General features: G+C 32.2%; 2 protein-coding genes across 4 annotated transcripts in view; one reads left to right on the top strand and one right to left on the bottom strand.

The window, feature by feature from the left end:
* LOC130440433 (uncharacterized) overlaps positions 1-15,105 on the top strand; it is a 189,377-nt gene extending 174,272 nt beyond the window's left edge. For both annotated transcript variants that reach the window (XM_056773550.1, XM_056773549.1), the window contains exons 3-5: positions 3,865-3,987; positions 7,080-7,319; positions 10,872-15,105. In XM_056773550.1, the coding sequence (XP_056629528.1) occupies positions 3,865-3,987; positions 7,080-7,319; positions 10,872-11,194 (686 nt within the window). In that variant the 3' untranslated portion in view covers positions 11,195-15,105. The remainder of the gene's footprint in view (positions 1-3,864; positions 3,988-7,079; positions 7,320-10,871) is intronic.
* A 944-nt stretch (positions 15,106-16,049) lies between these two features.
* The window catches only part of LOC130440521 (ubiquitin carboxyl-terminal hydrolase 47-like), a 48,049-nt gene continuing 46,239 nt past the window's right edge, over positions 16,050-17,859 (bottom strand). For both annotated transcript variants that reach the window (XM_056773751.1, XM_056773750.1), the window contains one exon: positions 16,050-17,797. In XM_056773751.1, coding sequence (XP_056629729.1) covers positions 17,620-17,797 — 178 coding nt within the window. In that variant the 3' untranslated portion in view covers positions 16,050-17,619. The remainder of the gene's footprint in view (positions 17,798-17,859) is intronic.

Here is a 17,859-nt window from a genome sequence, read left to right as displayed (position 1 = left end):
AAATGTCGACTTCTTAATATGAGTGATATGTCAATCGTAGGTACCTTATAACATATTATAGAATTACTTACAAATATTTAAAAAGTTTTTTCCAAATGTACTTAGTTTTTTAAATGAATTTTGACAGACGAACATGCGGGATAGATAATATCAATGACTGGGTACTGGATAGAAAGATAAAATGGAATGAGCACATTGACCGCATGACGGAAGAACGAATTGTGAAAATATCAAAGGACAAATCACCAGCAGGACAAAGGAGCATTGGAAGACCTAGGAAAAGATGGAGTGACAACCTCCCAGGTGACTGAGCAGAGGCAATGGCGTGAAGAAAAACAGACAATGATGCCTATACACAGCAAGAAGAAGAAGAAGAAGAAGAAGAAGAAGAAGAAGAAGAATTTTGATAGTAGTTATTATTGTTTGAAATATTGTACTTCGGTTTTTCAAGTCAAAACGTTTATGTTCAGAAAACAAATTCCGCTCCAGAACTTAGTTGCTCAACATTAGTTCAGGATTGCGATATTTAAGCAACAACAAGATAACTCAACATCTCTAGCACTGCAATTACAATAGTAAATACAGTGTCCAGTACCCAAAATCGCATTTATTGATACAATGGAATGAAAGCTGCTGCGGCTCACAAAGAAATGTGTGAAGTTGATGACGACCAAAGAGCCATAATTGAAGAGGAAGTTGCGAAGAGGCTACATGTATCACACACAACAATTGAAAAACACTTAAAATGTCTTGGGCTCTTTAAGAAGCTTGATATTTAGGTACCTCAAGAGATTTATTTAACACAAAGAATTAACATTTGCGATATTTACCTTAAACGAAATGAAGCCGGCCCTTTCTTGAAAAGAATCATCATTGGTGATGAAAAATGGGTATTATACAGTAACATAGTTCGAAAACAATCGTAGAGCAAACACAATGAACTGCACAAACCACATCGAAAGCTGAAAAACAACAAAAAAATCTAAAGCTGTCAATTTGGTGGGATTACAAAGGTGTTGTATTTTTTAAGTTGCTTCCAAGAAACCAAACGATCAATTTTGATGTTTACTATCAACAGTTAATGAAACTAGATGAAGCAATCAAAGAAAAACGGCCAGAATTGTCAAATCGGAAAGGTATAGTGTTCCACCATGATAATGCAAAGCATGTCTTTGTTAACTCGTGGTAAACTATTGGAGCTTGGCTGGAAAGTGATGCCATATCCCCCATACAACCCTGATCTGGCACTATTTATTTCAAAGTTTGCAGAATTTTTTGAATGGTCAAACTTTCACAAATAACGATGAACTTCAATCGCACCTGGTTCAGTTTTTAGCTGATAAGGACCAGAAATTTCATGGGCGCAGAATCCTGAAGCTGAAAGAAAGATGACAAAAGGTCATTGAGCAACATAGAAAATATATAATTGATTAAAAACTATTCTGTTAAATAAAGTGTTTTATTTTATATTAAAAAACCGATATTTACTAGTCTACCAAACCTTGATAACTCTCGGGAACAAATCGACTAGTAAATATCTCTTGTAGTATATAAAAAACATTTATTAGAAATAAGTAAATGTCATATTTGCTAATTTGCTATATGAATACTTCTAATTTAATATTAAAAATAATATCAGTGTTAACTGATGTTGTTTAGTAAACATATATTTTTCATGGACTATTTTCTCACATTTATCACAAAATTTGGTGCGATGTAAGACATAATTACTAATTAAATAAAATATAAAATGTGGTAAAATAACATTCAGTCAATTCTTAACAATAACAGAAAACTTGGTGAAACTTCAATTAGCTTTTTCTTCGAAAAAGCTGAATTGTAGCTACGTAGTTGTAGTATTCTCCCTACAAATTAAATCATGCACCTTAGATAGCACATTTCTGTTTCTTAGTTAAAGATTCCCGTTGCAATACCCTGTACATTCGTCACTCATATGTTGCATTCAAAAAAATCCTTCATTTCAACGTCCCACACAATTTTTTCGAAAGACATAATCAGTCCCAAAGAGATCCAATTATTCCAAAATTGGTTTCATAATTTATAAGTGATACATTGTTGCGATAATTACCTGTTCTTTTATTTTCAGTATCAATATTAATTGATGGATGTAGTACTAAATGTCAATATTGATAAAAGAAACCAGCATATTGAATATATGAATAAATGGAGCAGTTAATGGAGTCTGTTATTTTATTATGTCGATGTATTAAAGATATTCACTATAATGTATTTGTTGTATTATCATATTTCATTATTCAAATTCTATTAATCATTCAAATCAATGATTAATTTGTTGAAAAAATAGGTACAAAATATGAAATTAAATTACGATTATGCTACATCAAAAAAGTGTTAAATATATATGTGCATAAATTCCGAACAATCGATAATTCAACTCTAACACTATGTCTTTGACAACAACAGCGGACTGAAACGTTCGGATTGAACCCATTGCGATATCTAGTTTAAATTTAAAATATAAAAATGTAAGCCCAACGACATGGATGATGAATTGTTGATTTCAGAAATCCACAAACGTACCTACACGAATTTACTGTAGCGGAATCTGATATTTTTAAGAAGATATCTGAGGCTGAGAACAGTACTCAAGATGTCACAGAAAATCAAACTACAGAAATAGGTCTGTCGCTATTGATTTACGTACAGCAATTTTATTCGATTAGAATTAAAAAGCTTAATCCACTAAGTTAACTGGATGATGAGATAACGATTTACATTCTTTTCTCACTATTATTATATAGAATCCCTGATACGCATGCCAAATATTACCAAATAAAATAAATATTACTTTATATTCAGGTTTCTATGTCTATTGAATTAAAATCAAAGAAAGATTGTCGTTATTTTCCTTACTTGATTATTCCAATTTTCTTTCACCTCAGCTTATGAATGTGTTATCGACGAGAATAGATTCAACAATTAAAATATTTTTTCATTCCTCTTGAATTTCATTCAACCTGCGTATAGCAGTTGGTATCAATAAAAAAGTTCCATACGGACTAAATTAAACTATTCTCTGGTCAATCGCGAGCAAATTGAATATTTTTGGCATTCCACAAACACGAGGGTTGTTTGAGATAGACAAATAAAAACAAATATTTAAAATTGGATATGGCTTCATTGTTTTTCAAAATAATCTCCATTAAGATCAAAACATTTTTACATACGTTTGAACCAATTGTCAAAGCATATTTTCCATTTCGTTTGAGGTACTTAAAAACATGTGATTTGAACCGCTTCTTCAGGTGTATAAAAACCTTGACCTCGCAATTTATTTTTGTTCTGCGGGAATAAGAAGAAATCATTGGGACTGTGTGGTGGATAAACCATCAATTCGATGCTGTGACTGTTCAAAAACGTTTTTGTTTGAACTGATGTGTAAGAGCTCGCATTGTGGTGGAGAATGATTTGTCTTCTGCGATTGGTTACCCTGATTTTTTCGAACACTTGTGGCAAACAAATGCCACTTTTTTGAGTGATTGTCAAATGAGGCGGAATCTAACGCGATGAAATATTTTTGACAGCTGGATAGTTCATGCAAAATTAAAAGAATGTGAGTGTAACTAATGACACGTATGCCTAAATGTCGCGGTATGTCACATAACGATCTTGCAATTTACGCGCACATCACAACAGCCGATTTTAGACGACCTTCACTCGTATGACAACACATTCTAAGTGCGTTCACCATTAAAAATGTAACTTTATTATGACAATCACAGATTTGACATATTGTCATATCTCGAAACATAGGTAGCTACCCTCGTATACTGGAATTTTATTGCAAAACTCTCTCATTTATATCAATACATTTTGTTACAGAAACTCCGGAACTTGGATGGGTTCTAACATTAATAATAGTATCTTTAATATCTGCACTAATAGGAGCTATAGTTATGATAGTAGTTCTACATTGTAAGCGATTGAAGACGACGCCTGTGGACGGTTTGTATATTTTTAACTATTATTTTCAAAAACATTTTCAAAAGTTCCACTCTTCTTTTATTATTCTCATTAATATGCCAAAACACCGCTGGAGGTAATTGATGTAAAAGACAAATACATAAACATTAAGTTTTTATTGAATCGAGTCATAACTCGACCATCCTAGCTTGGCTCTAGGATATATGCAAATCACAAGAAGAAAAAGAATATCGGAATAGAGATAAGAAACTATTTCACGACTATACCAATATTTGCAAGTCGAGGGTGGTTCAAATATGAACCGGAATTTTTCTGTAAAAAAATTTGATTATTAAGTTACAGAGCTGGAAATTTTTACAATTTTTCTTAATAATCTCCGTCATACTCTACACACTTTTGCCACCTCACCACAAACTTTCGGATGCCTTTTTCGTGAAAATTCCTCGGGTTGTCACGTAACCATTCGCGCACTAAGAATTCTGGTGGACCAAATAAATAATCGCATGAGAACAAATCAGGACTATACGGAGGGTGTTTCCCAACTCAAATCGTTCAACGTTTCCATCGTAATCCGAGCTGTATGCGGTCACTACGGATTGGAATATCGCGACGTTTTGATCTGTAGACACCGTATTTTTAGGAAGTCACTATATATATACTATATATAATACTGCGCGTTCAAAGTTCGATGTTCAGTGAGAAAATCAAAAGTATGTACTCCTCTCATGTCCCAAAACAAGGTACACAACACCATTCCCGCTGACAGTGTAACATTTAATTGGCGCACCTATCAATAAAATTCACCTCAACGTTATTTTCCTTACTTTATTATTCCAATTTTCTCCCACCTCAGCTTATGAATGTGTTCTCGAAAAGAATAAATCAAACTGCTGAAATATCTTTTCATTCCTCATGAATTTTATTTAATCTTCTTATAGCGGTTAGTACCGATAAGAAAGTTTGTGTATCAGACAAAGAGACAGCCTAAGCCCGATCTTGTTCAGCATCATAATGGATGAGATTATAAACAAGGTAAAGCAAGCTGGAAGAGAATACTGGATGGGAAACAAAGAAATAAAAATAGTATGTTATGCAAATAACACAGTGATCATCTCAGAAGACGAAGAAAACAAAGGCTACTTTTCAGTATCCAGAGAACCGAGAAGATGTAAATTCACAATATACGATCAGAGTGTAGAACAAATCATGTCATTCCAATATCTTGGGGCGAACATAACAAGTAATAGAAATCTAAAGAATGAAGTGAAAGCTCAAACAACAAAGGCGTTATTAATATCAGGGTATCTGAGAGATGTAATTTGGCGAAATAAATGTATGACCACCAGGAGCAAACTCAGAATATACAAGATGTGTGTGAGATCAGTAATGACAAACGCGATAGAGGTACACATTATTTGACCACAAGAGAAATTATGAAATAAGATATATATGGAGTGAGATGGACAAGAAATCGGCGAAAGGAATGGAGAGACCACGTGGGCAGAATGACAGATGACAGGTTGGCAAAGATTGCAAAGGAAGAGAAACTGAATACATCCCGACCACCTACATGATGGTTTTAACGTACGATGAAGAAAACGGACTTAATTTTAAGTATTTTTATAATACGATACGTTCCCAGTTCGCTGTTCAGTAAGAAAATCAACAGCAATTATTCCTCTTATATCCCAAAATACGGTAGACAACACCTTTCCCGTTGACAGTGTAACCTTCGCTTCAACTTGCGCACATTCGTCTTTCTTCCAGTCCATAGAAGTGCGTTTATTCTCCGAAATATAATGGTGTACCCAAGTCATTTCTGTGGTCAATATTCATTGCAATACACTACAGTACTGCATCATTTTCTTCAAAAAATGTTCTATAGCTCTGACCAGAAAACGAATAATGATGCGCAACAGATACTGGTATATCTTACTCGCTCATGTCTATAAGTATACTAAAAATCGAGGTTACGTGGTCCCAGCTGTTCTCTTCTAATATAGTCGCCGATTATATATAGCTAGATTTCTACCTGACCAGTGGCTTACAATTGAAAGTGAGGATAAAGCCAGTTAGCGTTCGCTAACTATCTGAACCAAATAGAGACGCTCTTTGACGTTCTCTTCAGTTCGGGTCTCAAGCCCGAACGAGGTCTGTTAAACTGCTCTAATGAGACGTTTAACATCTCAGGTCGATAAAATCGACCTGAGATGTTAAATCACGCTCTTCATAGGAGCTGTAATTCAATATTTGTCGAAGCATTAACCAGGAAAGTAGTTATTTTATTCTTTAAAGACCTGCAATATACATTTTCGAAATAATGAATTTCGGAATTATTTCGTGACAAACCAGGTTTATATATGAACCAATCACCCTCGTAATACAAGTTATAATACATCAACACAGTGAATAAATTTTATTAAACATTCTTTTACTTTCATACATCAATTAAATCAATAAAATTCGTCTCAAAGTTAAATTAAAAAGTATGTACCTATTTGCATTTCAAGTAATTGTTTTACGTTTGAAAATCAAAATTGTGTCACGAGCATATTTGCTCTCAAATAACGAAGCAAAGTAATCAGAAGAATGTAAAAAAGTATAACCATTTATTATTTTCCAAAGGTTTCTAGTGCTTTTTATTCAAATAAATTAACTAAATCAACATCTAAAAGTATATAAGCCAAAACCAGAAAAATTATTACTTTTACTATTTTATTGTAAACAAATGATATTTACAATATTCATGTGAACGACTTATAACAACTATTATTCAAATTTTTGTGAAGTATGTACACAGATTATGAACATTAAATTTCCGACATCTTATTAACGATATCCGCCATTTTCCAGAAAAATAGGTATGTTTTTGTCATTGACATAAACTATTGATTATATTTAGCCTAGTTTTGTTCTATAATAATTGATAACAACAAATAAGAACATACTTATTTCAATGTCTCGTATTTCGAGCATTTAATCGTTCACAATAACAATAAATTTTTGCCTACAAAAAATCTCAGTGCGTTTCATCTTGCCTGTATATGGCTATGTGTTTTGAAGGTAAAATAGTTTCTGCATAAGTATAAGTCTATTTTATAATTCATTTTCAGAAAGTGAACGAGGTGTAGCTTTAAATCATAGGATGGTAGCTCAACGGCCACCTATAAATATTCCGGATGATAAAGAAATAAGTACAATCACTTCCACGACATTTCCAAATCTACCTAACATTCAGAATTCGAATAATGGAGTATGGTCGTGGTTATCAAGACGAAATGTTAGTTCTCCGTCTCCATTAAACACCCCTCCAACGTTACCTGCGGAAAATCATTACACACACATGGAAGATGGTAAGTTTGGTATACAATATACAATTAACCGAATATGAAGATTTTTAGAATAATTTCCATACCGAAATTTTACGTAAATTTAAATTCTAAAAAGTTCAAAATAAGTGAAACAGACCACGTCATGCGCACTCCTACGACATATTTAAAAATACATAACTAAAATATACTTTCATACACGGTCAAAGGGAAAAAAGGTACTACTGTAGTTCTGTAGATCGTATTTTTTGTTGGTCAATAGCTATCCCAACGATCAATCAGGAAGCGGAAATAGCCGCTTGCTCCTGGGTAGGCTAATTCCTGGAACACCCCTGAGGGTAACCGTAGATAAACGAAGCCAATTCGAATCAAAACCATTTCGATCACTTAACCGATTGACGGGTACGCCTGCACACGATGACATACTATTCATAATTAAACGGGATGATGAAACATTTTCGCAGGAAGTTTAATACAGCGATACGGTGTAATCAAAACGATTAATGGACAAAGATCGTCCAACGGTTATGGGCATCCTCGTAACCGAATGTGCTTTGCCGTCGGATAACTCATACGTTTACTTAGGGAACTCTTATAGGCGACGAGCCGGATAGGGAACCAACTGAGTTTATCAAGGAAGTACACCGGCATTTCAACTTCCTACGACAAACACACATCAAGCGACATGGCACACGTACACCATTCGTTACCCAAGCCAATCAAAACGCTGAAACCGGCTTACACGCTAAACGAGCCTTCATCAAACGACACTGACGTTACTATCTGTCTACGGAAAAACGTGTACCAGCTCAATACCGGAATAGCAACCAAGCAAAGCCGATAAACTTCCCTGCAGAGAACGACGCACCACCACAACGACGTCATCAGCAACAGTAAGAACTCTGGCGTTCATATAGAACAGTTAGATTCGTACAAAGTTATCAAGCCGAGTTTTCGTGAACATAAAAATACTCATCCACACGTACACACATATACGCACGTACGCACACAAAAATGAACATATTCTCGGGAATTTAGCATTTTAAGATGGGCTATGAGGCGACCACGCCATATGCACTCCTACCACGATATTTTTCATCCTTCAACCACTTCCTCGAACGACTGCCTCATAAAACAATATTTCTTCACTCCTCTACTGACCGAAGTCTGACCCAGAGAATTCCAAGTTGTCTTCTATTGGGAATTCCAAATTGCCTTTCTTTTATAACCTTCTTAATTTCCTAGCCGCATGAAGTTCTGCTAATCCTCTCCAATATACCTTGTAACGTGTTTTAGGAAAACCATATACGTTTCTCTATCTCCCACACTGACACTGATACCCCCTCCTATTTCCCTCTGTTAGCCGAATGAATCATTCACTTGCCATTCAACGTATCTTAAATAAATAACTTAACTCTAGCCAAGCTACGCTGATATTAGAGGTTAAGGGCACTCTGAGGACTACTAAGTATAATTTTACACTTTAATTATTGTGTTATTACAACTTAGCCTTCCTCTGTTCTAAGACTCGCGTCCATATATGTATACACACGGTAGACTACAGTCAGTCCGCTGCGAAATTTGACAGTATTCAACAGATTTCAAGGATAAAAAATACTTCGATTTTTCCAAGAGGAAATTTTTTTACGTTACATACATCTGTTATTTGTCAACCCAGTCCCTTCCACCTCCCCAAGCCCTTATTTTTAAGCGGGGATCATTTTGTTTTTATCATAAAAATCTTTATTCTTTGCTTTCTTCCTGCTATAATCTAGAACAACTTATTCGAATTATAAAGTGTTAAACGAATAATTTTTTAGGATCTCAATATCAAACGGTTATAAGTGCAGTAAAAACGTACGAATCTTGACCGGTTGGAAATATAGTTCTTACAATATCAAATTATAAAAACCCTTGCCGACAATTTTGTTTGATCTACCATAGGCGTGGATATCTCATTTTATAAATTTATTATTCTAATACATACTTTTAAAAATATGTAAATCTTATGCTAGAAAGTATTCGTTAAAAGGCAATCGAAACATAAATTGGATAGCATTAGAAGCCGTTATTTAGACAGATGCACTTAATTGTAGTCCTAATTGAAACTTAAAAAAATCATTAATATACCTCGTTAACTTACCAGAACTGAATATTAAATTATAAAACGTAAATAGACGAGTAAAATGTACCTGCCTGTAAGGAAATTTGGCTTAAACAGGGTACCAGATGTGAACTGAGCCTTTTTTGTACCTCATTCGTTTTTTCTTCTGAAAAACGATATTTCAAAGCAAAAACCATACATACTCATCTTCTTCTGTGATAACAGTTTTTCCAAAGCTCTTGATGGTCTGCTATTAGAACCTTCTTTACCAGTTCCATAATCTCTTTACTCAGTTCTGGAGACTGATTACATTTTCTTAATTCTCATTTTACGTTTTCCCATATTAACTCTATAGGATTAAATATGCTATAGTAAAGAGGTAGTCTGAGAAGAGTATGACCGTGTTCTTTGCACAACTTGTCAATATAATAAATTTTCTCTAAACTTTAGACCTTTAATAATGCGTATCCCTTTAGAACATGGCCCGTTCAAACGGCAATTTTTACTATTGTTAACCCAACCTAAATTTATTCCATCGTGACTGTCAAACTATGCTTCATCTAGATAAATTATGTGTCTAATAGTTTTTTATCTGACGCAAATAAAATTGTCGCCATCGAACGATTCTTGACGATACGGTTATTGCCATCCGTTTATTCAGTTTTTTGTGTTTAACACCACATGCTGACAAAACTGGACGCAAGTTTCTAAACTGGTATAATTGTATTTTGGATAATCTGCTACTTTTTGCTGTATTACTTCTAATGTCGCAGGGCGGCTTCTTATATAAACTATAAATTGTCCTACGTATAAAATCTTGAGTAGCTTTGTTAACTGATTTCAGTTTTTCTTTACATGTTTTTCGGATCTGTGAATGATCCACAGCAACCCCTTTCGTGACTACTCGATAAATGGAAGATTTAATTACTCTAGTTAATTCAGCAATTCTCATTATGATTGCATTATCAGATTGCTGAATTCATATCTGTATGTATTCTCACTACACTGTGCAATTTCCTTGCCTTCACCCGCCCATGGTCTAAAGAACGCCATTTCTCTATTTATTTAGAGAAATGTATGAATTAAATTAATCTCACCAAGCCATGCTAATGCTGATCGTAGACTTTCTAGCAAGAATATTTCGAATAAATTTTGTACATACGGTTTCGGCCAATAGAAATGCATTTATGTTTACGATTCGATGTTTTCATTGGTAAACAGTGGAGATGATTAGTCTACGTGGACTGACGATTTGTTAGATGTTTACCGAAAATATGTCAAGGTACTTGAACTTCCCATGGTTCTTAACGTATCGAGGCTTTACCGTATTTAAGTTGTTGTATGGGAAGCTTAAAAGATAGAGAATATTTGAATTTTTTAGAGAACACCAGTATATTTAATTAACTTCATATACAATTTTACTAAACTTTGAGACATATAATGCTAATAATTCAGATTCATAATTTTTTTAGGTTACAACAGTGTTGGTGAAGGTCTTTACGCCGAACTGGATAGAGAGAGCGCATCGGAAGATAACGACAGGGATAGCAACAGTCCTGCTTATCAAAATTCGGCTTACACGGATCCTGACGCTCCAGCTTCTAGTGCTCCAAGTAGTGCTTACTACTCTGATCTCTCAACAACTACAGTTCCAGAGAGAGCTTACGAAATAGTGGGATTGGTGACTATGCCTCCTTGGGACAATAACACGGGTGGTTGTGAACAGAGAAGGCCAGGACAAAGATTAGCAGCTATTAGTGAGAGTAGTGCCAGCGTACCCTCGGATTACGTCTGACATGTACTAAAACTTTTAATTTTAGACAAATTGAACAAAATGTCAAACAAATGTAGACTGTTTAGTATAACTTTCTCAAATCTTGTATTGCAAAACTTTTAACTGTGATGACAGGAATATATTTCATTTTTATACAAATTGAGTCATGTGAAATTGAATAACAAAATTACAGTTTTTATTTTAATCGCAACCTATTCAACTCACTATGTATATAAAAGAAATATAAGTGTCCCGAATGTAAATATTTCTATAATACTATCTTGTACTTAAAATGTATTGTAATATAAAAAAAGAATTTATAAAAAAAATTAATCAAAGATTATTCGTATCACATTGGTAAAGAAATAATATTTTTTCCAAATTTTAAGTAGGTACACCAAATAATATTGTTTACCATTAATATTGACGAGGTAGTACAACCAGTTAAGATTAGAAACATTATTTATTATTGTTTTTTTTATTTAACATAAAGCGAGGTTAGAATTATTTTGTTCTATCAGCACTTTTTTTATATTTTCACTTATTTTAGTCAATGATGTTCCATCTACTTACAAGGCATCTTTTTGAGATACATAATGCATTTTTGAATTGTTTACATAAATAGATTTATTATAATGCTGTATCTGCTTCGGAAATTGCCGGAATTGTGCAAATAGAACATAATAGATTTGCATATATCAGTTTAAGGCGTAATACAAAAGAGAATTTTTGTGGAAGAAAATTTGATCGCCAATGTACAGACGAAACCACAACAGTTATTTATATTAATGTGAAGAATGTACTCATTTGCTCTTTCACAATCTAATTTTGTTTTTTTTTTCTTCCAAAGAATTGAATGCCTACAATTTAACAGCTCATTGTATTGTTCTATATAGTTAGAAGATATACATGAGCAAAAGGGCATAAGTATCGCTTCTGCCTTGATTGCCCTCCTTAAAAGGTTTTGGATTGTCATTTCAAGTATTGAAAAATAGTACTTTGGTCGTACACTTGTGTTCTGCAGAACGAAAACTTCAGATATATCATCCGCCTTAAAGGACTCTATGGAAGAATTTATACAAATCAAAAAAATAACACAAAAATTATCAGAGCCAGAGCACAATCAAATTCACAAATACAAATAGAAAATTAAATTAAAAAATGCCTAAAGGGTGTAGATTACTAAGTTTTTTTCACCTGAATATTTTAGTTAGTAACAACTCTCTCTAAATCCGTTATAGGTCTCTATCCATTTTTCTAACTCGGATATGACACATCCGAACTAATCACTTCTAATTCCAATATCTTCATCGGGTGTTCCATAAAATTCCATCCTTTCTATACGCTTAATTCCATCGTCTACTCAAGTTTTTCTTGTTCAGCTATGGATAACTTACAGAGTGATTCGTAATGTTCAGCAAAGGTAATAAAATCTTGGTCTGGTCTTATTCGTGTGAACATTTTTTTTAATTTTATATATCATAAAATGAAATTCGTCGATAAAATTTATCACCCTATGCTATAGCGTACTGGTAAATCCACCACTGCAAGTAGTTTTATTGTAGGTACCTACTTGACAATTATTTTTTGAATTTTTGAATAAAATACCCTGGTAAGTAATTTATGTTATATCCACAGACTTAATAACACAAGAGACCAAATTGTTTACATTTCCAAAGTGAACCAATCAGTAACCCCTCCTCTTTCTATACCACAACACAGTGTAGCCAATTTACAAGCAGTATAAGTTTATGGAGAAAAAATAAAATAAAACGGGAACTATTTAGTATAATGTGCAATTAACTAATTGAAAGTAGTTATTTAAATTAATTTTAATATAAAATTTTTTAATAATAAAATCAAACTGTTCCTTATAAAATAAAAATTTCATCTATTCATTATTCATATGAGATTTCTCATACGACTTTACAGCGTACTAAATGCAAGTGTTTTGACCTCCAAATTTCTGCAAAATGTCAATTTCTTGATTTTGAGATACGCGGTGGTTAATATTTGAAAGAAAAATTGATTTAAAAACGATTAGAAGTGCATTAAAAAATACATACAAAATACTAACGTTAAATGTGATAAATATAAAACTAAAATATTGTTCATGATATTTGAAAAAATAGTCAAAGAGCAAATGAACATAGTCATACTATAAAGTTAATTTGAGAGACTTTTCGTCGTTTATAAGTTTTGATATCCATAATATCTGTGCTTATCTGTGGAAAATAATGATATATCTGTTCAATTTATGAACTCCATTCAATTATTTGGTTCGTGGTTCTGTGGTTTGTGGTAAAGTGGATCATTTACTTCCAGATTTAACATTTCACAGGCAAATGGTTTTATGTTCCTTGTGTTATTAGGTCTGAGGTTATATCTTAACATTGAACTTAAAATTATTCAACAATACAAATATATCTTTTTAAACTATTACACAGTTCAATTTTGTTGTTTTCCGTTTACCATGTAGAAGTTTTATTGATACGAGTGATCCCATTATTATATGTACATATTGTAAGATATATTTTATTTATAATTATTTCAACATTCCAAAATTTTTGTATATGTGCAGTCACTTTGATACGCACTGACAAACCACACGACTGGAGTACCTGATACAAGAACTTGCATTTAGGTACTATAAATGTTTATTGTTCATTTTAATTATCTATAACATTTTTAAAAAATACGAATTCCTACTGAATAATATAAAATGCACATGTTTTCTTTAGCAAATATACAATGAATCAATCTTCAAGTCTAATCATTAATTATGTATCCAATTATTTGTTTTATAATACAGTTTACAACAGTGTAAACTGTAATTAAAAATCGTTCAAATGCGCGATAAGATCAATCAAAGCGGAATAATATCAAGAAAAATTTTTTTCAGCATATAAGAAGAGAAGATTTTTATTATTTGTGAATTTTTTAAAAACTACTAAGTAATTATACATTAATATAGAAATTTGAGAATGTTAAGGTACATTTTGAACACTTTTAAGAATATAATTCCTTTGATGTTTTTTAGAGAACATCACTGTACCCTATTCGCCACTAAACTGAAAAACTGATTAAATAAACGACTCCTGGACATTATTATTCTAGTTTAAACGAGCTATCGTGAAGTTTTAAAAGCTTTATTTTAATTTTTCAGCAGTTTCAACTTTTCAACTCAGCTATTGTACTTGCCTAACACATACATGATTATACAAGATTCTCTTTGAAACTTCATGGTTTAAATTTAATTAACTAACACTTTCTCATGCGCTATACTAATTGACCTTGACCAGAGTTGATCATTTTTTAAACCAACAAAAAATAATAGTAGGCTGAAACCCATTGGAAAAGAGAAAATTACAATGAAAATAAAAGGAAAAATAATTAAAGGGCGATATGATATCGGGAAAGGGAAGGGGTGAATTTTTTTACAAAAATCAAGTTTTTTGAAATATTGTCCATGTGATTTTGTCATTGTAATCATTGTTGGCCAGCAATTCAGATGTGAAGCGAAACATGAAACTTTCTAAAACCTGACATTTTTTTGATCTATATCACCTTATCACGTAGTTTACGAAAATGTTATTTGTTGCGACAAAAATGACAAAATTCCGATATTTCTATGATCATATACATTCGAAATAAAATTAATTTTCCATTTTTTGAGCAAAACAGGTGAATTTGAAAATCCATAAGTCTACCAATTGTTAAAATTAAAATGTGTGGTTACAGTTCAATAAATCCATTTCGTCATAAAAAATAATGTTTTCATGAACCACCTAAATAAAGGCAGTATAATCGTAGAGAAAATGGTTTTTGAAAAATTTTATTCAGTTTCAAGTTTCACCTCACTTCGAAATTGCTAAATTGTCCATATATAAAAATATCTATTATAAATGTCAATTTGTGAATAAAGAATTTATCAATAACATGAGTATTTATTTAATTACTTCATATTCAGATCGTATATCAAGCTCTGAACAAGTGAAAACTAGATATTTCTATTATATATATATATATATATATATATATATATATATATATATATATATATATATATATATATATATATATAAAATCTAAGTAGTCCATTGTTTTAGTTTATATCCTTTAAACTTTTTTCCATCAATCTAGGCTTTGGTGTAATGTTAAATAGCAAATAATATATATGAGCGGTCGTATTGTTGATAGAAATTTCACGCGCTCCACGACTCATTTTTTAATCTGAAAGGTATTTATCTGTCCCAAGAAAACAGTTCACTACAGCGTAGTTCATCATCTTTCAGTAATTCTTTAAAATAATTGAAAGAAAGATATGGTGCTATGTTCACCCTGGTTTGTTTACGAAAAAAACGCATCAACAATATGGCCAACGCCCAGTATATGACCACTAGAGGGCGCATGACCCGTGTATATCAGGGGTATCCAAAAACCAGTGTCAGTACCTGGCAACATCTGAGCGCGTTAGTTAAGCAACTATAGATAAATACGTGAGCCCGTATTTCGATTGGATGATGCGATTTTCGGCATTAACCGGAAGGTTTTAGAGCTACACCTGGTTGGCTCTTTCAAATTTACTGAAAATTTTTATTGACTGCGAAACTCCCGTCTTTTCCCGGTTATCAAGGCTCCTAGATTCATTTTAATGTGTTATTAAATATTTTAACTTTAATTGATAACAATCTGTCCTCTAATACCCCTCTCTCGAGGGGTTTAGATTTTATCCTTCCTCTATCTGAATGTAACCGTCTGAAAACCTGTATCTATTCGGAAGTTCCTCATCAATGTAAATAATAAATTGAGAAAATTGGGAGAAAAAAGTATAAAGTAAGAAAAGAAAAGAGGTAGGTAACCATGAACAAACACATTATTAACTTTCATTTTATTTCGCAAAAAAAGTTCAGCAATCCGCTGAAATGTCAACAAAAATAATTCGAAAAAATGAAGTGCGCCTAAAATATCAGCAACACAAAGATTCGTCTAAAACACCGAAGTGTTTAAATAAAGAAAAGATTAGAAAAAAATGAATTTATAAAGATAAGTTTAAAAGTAATGATACTCTAGTATAAATCTTGGTTTGACTTTTTGATTGTATATATTAACATAAAAGCATTCAATTTTTAATGCTCGCGCCGACATCTAGCACAAGGTTAGTTTTATTTTGAAAAACTTCATTTTCCTTTTGTTTAAACACAAACGGTATTTTAGTTATAATACATTATTTCGCTAATGACGTTTGGTTTATGTATATTCAATTCATATAGATGACAACGATCAGATATGCTGTCAAATGCATAGTTTTTTCCAGTACACTATATTTTGTTATGGAGTTTGTATAATATTGGGGTAATTTGGTTTTTCAAGTATCCTTAGTAGCTAGAAAAAATTTTCAGGAAAATTTCATTAGGTCTCTGTGCAGGTGAATTTAAATCATTCATTTGATTTCTACAAACATAGACGAATATGTAAAATGTATGCAGAGATGTTCATGAATGATAAAGAAGTGTGGAAATTATGGCGGAACAAGTTCATTGTGCAGTAGCAAAGGAATAAGTGTAAACTGATGATCTAGTTTAACTTGGATCAAGCGATTCATGAATATCAATGGTTCACAATTTCTAGGTAAACTACCTCAAATTAGTTAAGAATATAGATGACTTATTTCTATGACAAAAGGAAATGGCTACCAAATGTTTGAATCAGAACGGCAATTACGTTGAATAATAGCTTTGTATTCTTCTTTATAAAATTTCCTCGATTATCATTTAGAGATCTATTAGACCTTGAAATATCCCCTGTATAATAATTTTGAAATATTTTTTCGTACTGTATACCAATACCTACACTGTTTGCATATTGACTGATCGATGTCTCTATGTAATGTAATTTTTAAAGAGTTTTGTCAAAAATTGTTTTTTTTTTTCTAATTTGTACAAGACAATATTCAGTTTACATTTTACCTTTTTCAGTATATTTCATATTGAAACAAAATTTCTCGTTGGACAATAAATTAGGTCGCGTTTAGGAGTTGTAAAAATGAAGATATTTAATACATCAAGTACTGATAAAGAAGTTTATAACAATAATATAATTTATGTTAGCAAAATATGTATTAAAACCAAATGGAACTTGAAGAAATAATACAAATTATCTTTTTTTTATTCTATTGTGTGTATATTAATTTTCTTTGGTAGGATGAATTTTAATAGAATACAACTAATTATGGAAATTATTTTCAACAAATATTTTCTATTTCTGTAAATATTTTTCGACTCAATATTTCGACTTTAGACTTTGAAATGTTCTGTAAAATTGGTTCATATCAATAATAATAAATAATACAAAAACAACTCTGAAACGCGCTTATATACAATCACCCTCTGATTTTTTCACGTAATGATGCAATATAATAATGAATTAAATTGATTAGTGGCATGTCAGTCTATGCAGTTATCTTCAGATTTACTTGGCGACGTATCCAAGTATATCTTTAAGGCTCTCTCTCCGGCGGGAGAATATGACGATGGATTTAATCTGCGAAGACGGGTATTTTCTTTTTGGGCCAATTCTTTTCTTTCTTCACTGGTGAGTTCCTTCATGGTTTCTCGGTAGTCCCTTTAAAACAAAATAAATATTATTTCACATAATTCAAGTTTGATATTATTGTGGGATTATAT

This window comes from Diorhabda sublineata, chromosome 2 (assembly GCF_026230105.1).
Source record: "Diorhabda sublineata isolate icDioSubl1.1 chromosome 2, icDioSubl1.1, whole genome shotgun sequence".
Classification (NCBI taxonomy): Eukaryota; Metazoa; Arthropoda; class Insecta; order Coleoptera; family Chrysomelidae; genus Diorhabda; species Diorhabda sublineata.
This window is presented reverse-complemented; position numbering and strand designations above follow the sequence as displayed.